Raw genomic sequence first — 11,167 nt, 5'->3', positions numbered from 1 at the left:
ACGACGATGGTGGTCTCAGGATACATCACACAGATCCCCCTCGTGGACATGTAGAGATTTGAAGCTTCACGGTGGACGCGTTTGCTGATGTTTTCTTACGTGCCTACACATGTATGGCATAAGCCTTGTTGTATTTTTATGTTCGTTCTTGTAGTAGGTTTGTACTATGCCGTGAGATATGTTGATCTCTGGTCTTGGAATATAATGCGGAGAACTTGTGCAAAAAGTTTATCTCTCATTACAACATCGAGGAAAGGTAGGGTTTCCTTATTTTCAGCCGGGGCCGCTATCGGTTTGCCTCATCTCCAATGGCCATAGGGCCATGGAGGTACGGTGGCCCCATCCCATGCCGGCCGAAGGGCTTCAGCTTCATTTTTAGTTACATTCTTCAGTTCAGTTAGGGTTGTGTCATGCTTAGGGAGGCAAAGCGGTGGCGGCCCCCAATGATGGGATAAGATCCTTCCTGCTCAGCCCATGCCCATGTGGTGCATCTAATATCCTCAAAGAGCGTGTGGATCTGTGTCTCCGGCGGACTTCATGGCATTATATTGGTGTTGGTCTTTGATGGATCTGTTTGGATCCAAACTTCGTTTGTGTGGTGTCAGGTTGTATCCCTCCAATCTAAGCTTCTTTCACCAGGCGACGATTGCTGTTTTGGTGCACTTGTCCTTTATCAGGGCCTTAGCATGACGACTTTCGTATTTGAACTGACTACTATATAATGTTTGCTTAGTTCCATTTCCGTTACATTCTTCAGTTAGGTTAGGGTTGTGTCATCCTTAGGGAGGGGAGGCGGTGGCGGCTTCCTAATGATGAAATAAGATCCTTCCCGCTTAGTCCCTATCCCAGCAGTGCATCTAGTGTCGTCAGAGAGCGTGTGGCGTCAGATTGCATCCTTCCAATCTAAGCTTCTTTTCATCATGCGATGCTTGCTGTTTTAGTGCAGGGCCTTTAGTGCCTTAGCATGACCGGACTGACATAGCAACAAGGTTTGATCGACTCCGGGGAGAAAGGGGTGATGACGACGGCACCCTTTCTGCTCGCTCCATTGTTTGTAGTCTTCGCTAATGATCTACATATCTGGTTGTAATTTTCGTTATTTCTGGTGTTCTTTGTAGATACTAACATGACAGATCATGAATAGATTAAAAGTTCTTTAAAAAATTGTTTCATTTTTGTTTTTTGCAAAAAGTCAATCAGACCTCTATATACAATTTGTCCTTTATTTTAATATTAAAATGCAGTTATACCTTTTTTGATTTAATTTCATATTCGGGAAGGTGGTTGCGCTCGCACTATAGCCGCAAAACCCCACCTAAACCTGTATAAAATCACAGTCCACGCCCCCGGTAATGGCGACACTTCTCGCCTCCATCTTACCCGCAGCCTGCTCCACCTCCGCCCCGGCGCTCCTCCTCCGCGCCTTCCCCCGCCTCCGCCTCCGCCGCCCCCTCGCCTCGCCGCCCCGCATGTCCTCCTCCTCCGCCGCCGCCTCTCCCGCGCCGGCAGACGCCGCGGGAGGGGAGAGGCCCACGGCGGCGCCGTTCGGGTCCTGGAGGTCGCCCATCACCGCGGACGTCGTCTCCGGCGCCTCCAAGCGCCTCGGAGACATCGCCCTTGCCGGAGACGGTCGCCTGCTATGGATCGAGGGCCGCCCCGAGGAGAAAGGGTGAGTAACCACTGGTTCCGCGCTTCCAGATTTGTACTACCTCGTAGCTTTTGAGCTGCTAAACATTTGTTGGTAATTGTGCAAGACTGTATAGTCTCCTGTAGTTTTACCACGTGTTCTGATTGCTGAGCTAGTTAATGGTAATTTCATAGCAACTGCTCATATCTGCAGTTGTCTTCACAGCTTGTGGGGCATCTAACTGCATTGGGCACCACCGTAGCAGAGGGCTAGTTCTATTCTATCACCTCAAGTGGGTTGTGGATATAGCTGAATAGGATAGAGAATATGATTTGGCGTCACTTTCTGGAGCGTTAGGTTCTTGGCAGATTAATGTTCGTTTTGTTTACCACCACAGTACAGATTCCTAGAGAAAGATTCTCTCTCAACTCTGGAAGAGGGAAGACATCTCAAATGAGACTGATTGCATGACTTATGATTTGGTGTTTTTTTCTGTAGAAGCAAATTGCAACAGCATTGCACATATAAAGTTACAGAGTGTGTCAAGCCTAAGTGTGTGCATGTTGCACGCTAGATAAAACTATATTGGTATCATGACTGAATGATAACATAACACACCCTTCCTCGTTCACAATCAATGATACAATGGATCTCTATTAGTGCACATATCAAACTCCTCAGCCTATGTCAATTACTTTACGTTAATGCTGATTATTGGTGTACCATATTCAATCTTGGTAGGCTTCAGTTAGTTTGTGTGGAGACACACAATTAATATTTTTGCACCATATTTAACTAATTTTGTATTCAGGCGCATGGTTATTGTAAAGGAGGATGACAAGCCTGTGGATATCATACCTCAGGAATTTGCAGCACGCACTCTGGCTCAAGAATATGGAGGCGGTGCATTTGCAGTCCAAGATAATGTTGTTGTTTTCTCAAACTACAAGGATCAGCGCCTGTACAAACAATCAATCGGAAGTAAGTGGGATAGTAAGCATTTAGAATGGAGTTAGTTCAATATAAATCTAATCCACACGCGCCATGTCAATAATGGAGTGTAGTTAAGTTGGAATTATGTGGTGTTACTTTGATTACTTAATTTTATTATTGTGTCAAATACTATGCTCTTACATTCCATTGCATATCCCTTCATAGATTACTGCATAGGTTGTATATTATGTTCATTCAAATGGTAATATGAGTACAGTATGCCTAAAAATGTGAGGGAGAAGAGCATGGTCAGAAAGAGTGATGCCAACATAGCCGATACAATATACTCCCTCCGTCCAGAATTACTTGTCGCAGAAATGGATAAAAATGTATGTATCTAGAACTAAAATACATCTACATACATCCATTTCTCCGACAAGTATTTCCAGACGGAGGGAGTAGTACTTAAGCCCAGATTTGAATGCCTAAAAAACTTATCTCTGAGATCACCCAACATCGTAATCAATATGTAGGCCGCCCTAATCATGATTGCACGAGAACAACTTACATTTTAGGCCGAATACTTATCATTGGCAACAAATGAATGTTATAATGTGTCTGACAGGAAAACTAGGGAGTCTTGTTTGACTGAGAACTGTAGGGGATGCCTCAACAATATATGTTTTATGAACTATAAAAAATTGTACAAGGATGAGTAATGAGTATACAAGATGGCTAGGGAGGGTTGTAAGGATTGACACTATTATCATATCAACTCTTTAGAACCATTTAACATCATCTTCAGCAAACTAAACTATGATGTCGCTTTATTTTAAACCATTTCACATGATTATTTTCCCTTTTCAGCTGGTAGTCTGCCTGTGCCTCTTACACCCGATTATGGTGCACCTGATGTCAGTTATGCTGATGGTGTCTTTGATCCACACTCCAGCCGTTATATTACTGTGATGGAAGGTATTTTGCATATGGTTTGTTTACAGACTTACATGCAGTATATCTTGTTATAGGATGAACTACTGAACTCTGACATGCTCAAATTTCTTGATAGACCGGCGAACGAGTAGCTTGAATCCTACTACAACAATTGTGTCTGTAAACTTAAGCAATGGTGAGTCCATGGTAAGACTGGAAAATTTTATTTCTACCAAGTGATCTATGTCTTTGTTTGTTTATTGTGATGTTTACTATGGTTTGATTTTGTGATTAACAGTACCTCACATACTTTCTTTATTGAAGAACCGAAGGTGCTGATCAGTGGGAATGACTTCTATGCTTCTCCTCGAATTGATCCAACTAAAAAGAGGATGGCATGGATTGAATGGGGTCACCCAAACATGCCATGGGATAAATCAGAACTCTGGGTTGGCTACTTCTCTGAAAGCGGGTAAATGGCATTATCTTTTGAACTGGAACATCCTGTCTTTCCTTGCATGATATGTTATAACTAAAAAGAACTTAGTTAATCCACACCTAAATATGGATAGGCAGGCACTTTGTCAGTAGATACATTCTGCATATCTGCCATGGTACTGAAGGAGTTCGATTGCACCTTTATCCCCACATTTAGGGACACTTTATGTATTACATCTCCAAAAAACTCGTCTGTTACCACAATGTAGTTACAGAACACATTCCAATAGTTAGTTACCAGGAAAACCAGGCAACCCCCGCCCCTTTTTTTCATGTGGGGCTGACCAGGCCCTGCTTCCCCCCAGCGGCAACGGATTAGGATGTCATGGCTACTAGCTGAGAGAGATCCACCAATTTTAGATAAAAGGCCCTTGGCTGAGCTTTTGAATTAAAGTCCAAACAGGTTCAACAGAACAATAAACCAGGGAACACCTGGGTACATAGGAAAGCATAGAGGGCCCCACATGGCTTGTATCATATCCTGGACCAGCAGGAAGAGAAAATACATCTTCATCAGAGAACCTCTCAGCTTAGAACAAGCACCCCAAAAGAAAGCCAGATTACATCAACTACAGCAAACCTTAGCTGCCGTCAGTTACCTTTCTACCTGTTGCTTTATTTGTGTGCAGAGACTTGACCGAACGGGTCTGTGTTGCTGGAAGCAATCCAATGTTGGTGGAATCCCCTGCCGAGCCTAAATGGTCACCAAAAGGTGTCATTTGCCTGTATTCCTTGTTATTTCCTTAGATATATGTTACTGGTGCTTACTTGAGTGATAAAGACATTCCTCATTAGTGTAATATTTTGCTCTTTTGTCTTATTTCTGAAGTTCTGTTCCTGAACAAAGTCAAACACATATTTATTGCATTTAATATGTGAAGTTGACAAGCATTTACATATCTTTCCGTACTCTTTAGGTGTGCATCTTTATGGCTTCAATACACTCTTCTGTTTGATGATGGAACTGGAAGTTATATAATGTTGAGATTCACGTCATAGTTTGTGCTAAATGGACTATCATACTTTGTGCCCAAAGTCAAATAGTCGCTAGTTTCTGTTGGTCTGATAATTTCTTTATTCAACATTTCTTGGAGCTGCTTCAACTAAACGGACTATCATAGTTTGTGCCCATAATATGAAAAATTTCTCCATAGATAAAAAAGGTTATCTTCAATATGGAAGTACGATACTTTGTTCACAGTTCATGCTGCCTACTGATTGAACTGTTTGGTTTCCTATCCTACACAACTTTAGTATCAATATATCTGCTTCCACAATAATAAGCTGACTACTGACTACCATAATTTGATCATTGCTTGCAACTTCTAGAACAAAATTATTTTAGTACATGCAAGCTTGCAGGAGAACTCATTATATCTAAAAAAAAAACCTTGCAGGAGAACTGTTTTTCGTAACTGACAGAGGGAGTGGATTCTGGAACATTTATAAATGGGTAATTTGTTATTTCTCTCAGGACTTGAGATCTTTAATATTCATACATTTTGATGTCACTGTTGCTGTTTTCTGTCGTGGAGAGTAATAACTTGAAAGCTTGTGATTTACGACATGGTGATTAAATACTACATTCTCTGTCATCATCTTATCTTTGCTTGCATAAAATATCTCTGTGCTTCTTTGTATCAGGTTGAACACACCAATGAGGTTGTTCCGATGTACACATTAGATGCTGAGTTCACAAGGCCATTGTGGGTTTTTGGCATCAACTCTTACGATTTTCTAGGAAAAAGCAATCACATCGTTTTCACTTACAGGTTGTGATAATAATTCTGTAAAGTTGCTTGTTTCATTGTCATATTTTGTTGATGAAACATATTTAAATACTGATGCCACGCAGGCAGCTCGGAAAATCATATCTTGGTGTTCTAGATTGTGATTCAGGTTCTGTTTCGTTGCTCGACATCCCTTTCTCCGATTTGTCCAATGTTGTAAGCATCAGAATGTGCGTACGCTCTATTTAAAATTTTGTTGCGTGTATAATATGGTATTTCATGCTGCTGGTTGTAATGATCTAATTGTGGTCTGGCAGGTTACTGGAAATGATTACTTCTATATCGAAGGTGCATCTGGAAGCATCCCTACGTCAATTGCAAAGGTGTTTAGTGACATCCACACTTTTGGTTATGAATTGATGATGTATTAGTGCATCGACTGATGCAGCACATATGTTGTTTCTTTCCAGGTTACTCTGGATGAGAACAAAACAAAAGTAATCAGTTTCTCAATAGTCTGGTCCTCCTCACCAGATGTTATGCAGTATAGATCTTTTTTCAGCACCCCAGAATTTATCGAGTTCCCGACATCCAGCCCTGGGCAGAAGGCTTATGCCTACTTCTACCCACCGTTGAATCCCATGTTTGAAGGTTTACCAGATGAAAAGTCTCCATTGCTTGTCAAAACACATGGTAAAGGAATTAATGAACCCTTGTGATGCCTCGAAATAATTATGCATACTCAAGTTCAGTGTGTTTTTGTGTGTGCTTTCGTTAATTATGTTGAAAGATGTTGGTTTGTTAAGTGAGTTACGGGATACTACTCTGTTTTCCATGATGATAACAAAACCATGGAGTTTTTGACACTTACCACAATTTGCAGGAGGACCTACAGCTGAAACACGTGGAGTTCTAGACCTCAGTGTCCAATATTGGACAAGTCGAGGGTGGGCATTTCTTGATGTTAACTACGGAGGAAGCACCGGTTTGTCCTTACCTTTACTAATATTCAGATTACGCCTTGTGTAAATGTTGAAAACTTTTTTGTTTCGTTGTGTAACTAAGGCTCTGGATTCATTTGAAGCATTAATTATATTAGTCTACTCGCTAAACTTTATTGAAACATAAACCGAAGGTTATGGGAGAGAGTATCGAGAGAGATTATTGAAGAAATGGGGTATTGTTGATGTTGATGATTGCTGCAGCTGTGCAAGATTCCTGGTATGTTTTATCATCAGTGATTGTAATATTACAGTAGCATTTATAGCAATTTACAAGCCACCCTACTTTATTGTAAGGTGGAGAATGGGAAAGTAGATGAACAGCGCCTTTGTATAACTGGGAGATCGGCAGGCGGATACACTACTTTAGCTTCACTCGCATTCAGAGATACATTCAAGGCTGGAGCATCTTTGTATGGTGTAAGTTCTATCTTTTCAGAATCTATTTTATTGTCTTGCTACAAGCAAACATTCAACAGATACTCAATGGCAGCTTCTATATTTGTTTTCCTTGTGTAAACATGCAGTCTCAAAATGGTTGTCTTAGACCGCTACTATGACTTTTATATTGCTCATCCATGAATTGCATTTATGTTTCACTGTTTCCATTTGGCTACATTCTATCATTCATCCTCTTTTTTGGATATGAGATAGCATCCCTTCTTCATTTCATTATAAGACGGAAACAAAGTGTTGTACAGCAGAATATACCACAGAAGATGCTAAACCCTACGCTAAGAAGAGAAACCTATTACTGATCTCAAAGAGCAGCAGAAAGAAAAATTGAATTTTCCTTGGTCTGAATGAAAGCTATAATAAAGCATTTAAGATATTACAAGCAGACAGAAAGGTTCAACTACTTATTTTTAGTGGAGAACTGTAGGGGAAGCCCTGACAAACTTTATTGAAAGGGAACATAATTGCATGGAGCTATACTAGAGGAGGAATGCACACAAGGAAATAGGACTAGAGGGAACCAGACAGGACTATACAAAGAAGTCAAGCACCTCGCTCATTCTGAAGAAGAGAGTAAAGAGGTCTCTCTTTAGGCTGTGTTCGGTACAAAGGAATTTCACAGGAATTGTGGAGGTTTCTTTTCCTATGGATATCTTTCCTTCAGGGAATTGTGGAGGTTTCTTTTCCTATGGATATCTTTCCTTCAGGGACGTTTGGTACAGAGGAACAGCGGCATCGATTCCTCATGAACCGTTTCATATCCTCCATTTTTCACGGGAACTGAAACATGCGCTCGGATCTCATTTTTCGTTTAGGCCTGAGGGCAAAAGGTGCGGCCCTGTGACTGCAGGATTTGATGCGTTTGATCGTACAGGTGGGGTGGACCTGGTTTAGGTGAACCATGCAACAACACAAAGCAAAAAATGTGGTGGTGCATGTGGTCTGTGTTTACATGTGACAATGATTCACCATGAGGCATGCACGGCCGGTTGCCCTTAATTTTTTAATCCAGCCGTTAGTTTATTCTATCCTACGCTGGCTTCCTTTGTTTCGAACGCCACTAGTTGAACTTTTTCCAGGGATTTCATGCCCGTAGGTTTTCACTTTGGCCTTAATCCTATTCCTACACATTTTTCTATTCCTTGGTTTTGTATACCTACGTTCCGAACAGGGCCTTAATTCTTCTCCGGCTGCAGGTTGCCTGACTGGCCTTATCCCTGTGTCTGGCTCAAGGCATGAATATTCAAGAATATTTTGTGTCCCTGTGGCCTGCACACACCCTTATAGTTATACGCCCTGTTTGGAACTCAGAAAATTTCCTGATTCCTGCAGGAGTTGAACTCTTTCTTGTGAAATTTCTGAGTTCCAAACGTGACCTATGCCATATAGATTTACCCTCACAACCTAGGTGCTAGCTTTGAGTACAAGTCCAAGGTGTACCGTCTAGGGGCTTATGGCCAAATCTTAGTCATCATGCCACTCATAATGGTGCTGTTCATTTTGCTATTCTTCTTCTTCTTCAAAAGTTCTAAGCACAAGCTGGTCCAAAGGTGCTGCTGGGGGAAGTGGAGCATTTGACATTTATGCATATGCCCAAGCTCTCGTAAAGGGGGCTTATTTTGGGAAATAAAAGGTCCCAAACCAATATGGCATGCTTTCATTTACATTAGGCTGATTTAGAAATAAAGTTGATTAATGCCATTTTGGTTGGTCTAATTTAGTCTTTTTGTTATATTGCTCTTCATTTGTATACATGTAATAACTAATTCTTTTGCTCAAATGATGGGCAGATTGGTGATATAACTTTGCTGAGGGCAGAGACACACAAATTTGAGTCCCGTTATATGGACAATCTTGTTGGTAAGGAATTATCTCAGCATTCTTTGTTCTGGAAAAGGATGTTCAATCCATCCTTGGTATGCTTTAATATTTATTTCCTGCACGATATTCTTTCAGGAAGTGAAGGAGCTTACTATGAAAGATCACCAATCAACTTTGTCAATAAATTTACATGCCCAGTTATTCTGTTTCAAGGGTTGGATGATAAGGTAGGTCCTGATCATCAACCACATATATTATCATGAACGAGTACCCTAGTCAGTAGAACCATGTACTCCCTCCGTTCCTAAATATAAGTCTTTATAGAGATTTCGCTATGGACTACATAGGGAGCAAAATGGATGAATCTACACTCTAAAATGCATCTACATACATCCGTATGTGGCTCATAGTGAAATCTCTCCAAAGACTTATATTTAGGAACGGAGGGAGTATATGTATATGCATGTTTCTATATCATATCAAGTTATATGAGGCGAGATCTGACTATATTAAGCGGTGTGTTGCAGCTCTGAGTTGAAATCGATATCCAGCTGAGATTCTGTTTCTTCTGTAGTGGATTAGCCATTCCATTCTTAGGATAGTCACGATATAGTTCCTCCTGTAAAACTAATAGCCATGTTTCTGTATTTTTATAGTGTTTTGGAGATATATGATTGAAATATGAAGTACTTCCAATAAATAACAAATCCCACGTTCACATCTCAACCCTGATTCACATCCTATATACCTTAAACAAACTGGCAAGCTTTGGACCCGACTCTGGAAGGGCCAGAAGCAATGTATTAGGTATAACCCTGAGATTCCATTTTCCGAGTACTGAATGAAAAAATTTGGAGGCAAGATTTTTTAGGCGAAAAGTAATTGTATAGCGTCTCCGTAGAACTCCATTAAGATGAATCATTGCTGCAACCAGGCCAATTGTTCGCTCCGTTCTTGTGCCAAATCATAATTCGCATCTAGCTCGTGGAAGTGTGAGGCTGAAAGAGACAATTGCGAAATATTTCACACTCCTTGATGTTCTGCAGGTCGTGCCACCAGACCAGGCGCGCAAAATATACAAGGCCTTGAAAGAAAGCGGTCTGCCGGTTGCTTTGGTTGAATACGAAGGGGAGCAGCATGGGTTCCGCAAGGTTAGATACCGTACCAATACCAATTGCATTTACCTTTAACCCTGTTGATTTTCAAGGTTTTCATCCTCACCTTTTTCTCTCTGAGCAGGCCGAAAACATCAAGTTCACCTTGGAGCAGCAGATGGTGTTTTTTACTCGAACGGTCGGGAAATTTGAGGTGGCAGATGATATAACTCCGATCAAGATTGAGAACTTTGACTGATGACTGCAAGTAACAAGCGTAACTGCTATAACCACTGATGAACGGGCAGATCTCCTATAGGCCATCATAGAGTCATTATCACAATCATGAACGCCAAATCCATATAGACCTTGTAAAAACGTATAGCTTGCAGAGCAGCTTGTTCCTAAGAGCATCTCCAGCCGTTGGCCCCCGAGGGGGCGCCTAAAATCGCCGCCTGGGGGTGACCCGATGCAAAAAATGGGTCTGGGGGCGAGTTGGTCCCCAGGGCCGCCCCAGGCACGTTAAAAAAATGTATAGCAAATTTAGGCAAAGTTTGGCGAAGTTCGGCTAAACATGACAAATTTCAGCAAACTTGGGCATATATTAGACATGTTTGCGGATTTTCATTACATACATAGCAAATATATAAACTAATCTAAAAAAAACTGGCTGAACACCGAGTAGTCCTCGTCGTCGCCGCCATCGTCGGCCTTCTTCTCCTTGACTCCGGCGCCCCTGCTGGACCCCTTCTCGGCTAGTGGCGGTGGTGGCGCGTCGTCGTCGTTGTCGCTGTCGTCGATGATGACGACTCCTTCGTCGCGGCCTTGACGGCGCATTGGCGCTTCCTCGCCATCTTCAGGGAGTCTTGACATGCCCATTCAAAGGCCGCGTCGTCGTCGAGCTCGGCCTCGCCGTGCTCTGTTTTCACGGCGGGGAGACCCGGCTCCATCTTCACCGGCGCGAGCCCCGGCTCCGTCTTCACCGGCGCGAGTGCGCCGACCGAGGAGCCAACGAGGAGGCGCGCCGGCCGCCCTCGCTAATGACGATGTCGGCGTTGCGAGTGCGCCGGCCGA

The 11,167-nt window shown here is 42.2% G+C and overlaps 1 protein-coding gene across 1 annotated transcript; it reads left to right on the top strand.

Annotated features, from left to right (window-relative positions):
- The first annotated feature begins 1,345 nt into the window (after positions 1–1,345).
- Positions 1,346–10,723, top strand: LOC119337848 (dipeptidyl peptidase family member 6-like). The gene is made up of 18 exons (XM_037610078.1): positions 1,346–1,669; positions 2,439–2,608; positions 3,428–3,535; positions 3,630–3,689; positions 3,818–3,965; positions 4,621–4,703; positions 5,389–5,444; positions 5,636–5,763; positions 5,847–5,937; positions 6,039–6,104; positions 6,192–6,414; positions 6,605–6,706; positions 6,857–6,942; positions 7,020–7,142; positions 8,969–9,038; positions 9,135–9,226; positions 10,046–10,150; positions 10,239–10,723. Exons 1-18 carry the CDS (start codon positions 1,353–1,355, stop codon positions 10,350–10,352), a joined length of 2,142 nt encoding a protein of 713 aa, XP_037465975.1. The 5' UTR covers positions 1,346–1,352; the 3' UTR covers positions 10,353–10,723.
- Positions 10,724–11,167: the final 444 nt, after the last annotated feature.

This window comes from Triticum dicoccoides, chromosome 7B (assembly GCF_002162155.2).
Source record: "Triticum dicoccoides isolate Atlit2015 ecotype Zavitan chromosome 7B, WEW_v2.0, whole genome shotgun sequence".
Taxonomy (NCBI): Eukaryota; Viridiplantae; Streptophyta; class Magnoliopsida; order Poales; family Poaceae; genus Triticum; species Triticum dicoccoides.
This window is presented reverse-complemented; position numbering and strand designations above follow the sequence as displayed.

Bases quoted from the DNA above. Each gene is read 5' to 3' on its own strand.
- LOC119337848 (XM_037610078.1), top strand. From the start codon at position 1,353: ATGGCGACACTTCTCGCCTCCATCTTACCCGCAGCCTGCTCCACCTCC. The intron at 6,943-7,019 runs GTATGTTTTATC...CTTTATTGTAAG, and splicing joins GCAGCTGTGCAAGATTCCTG to GTGGAGAATGGGAAAGTAGA. The intron at 10,151-10,238 runs GTTAGATACCGT...CTCTCTGAGCAG, and splicing joins AGCAGCATGGGTTCCGCAAG to GCCGAAAACATCAAGTTCAC.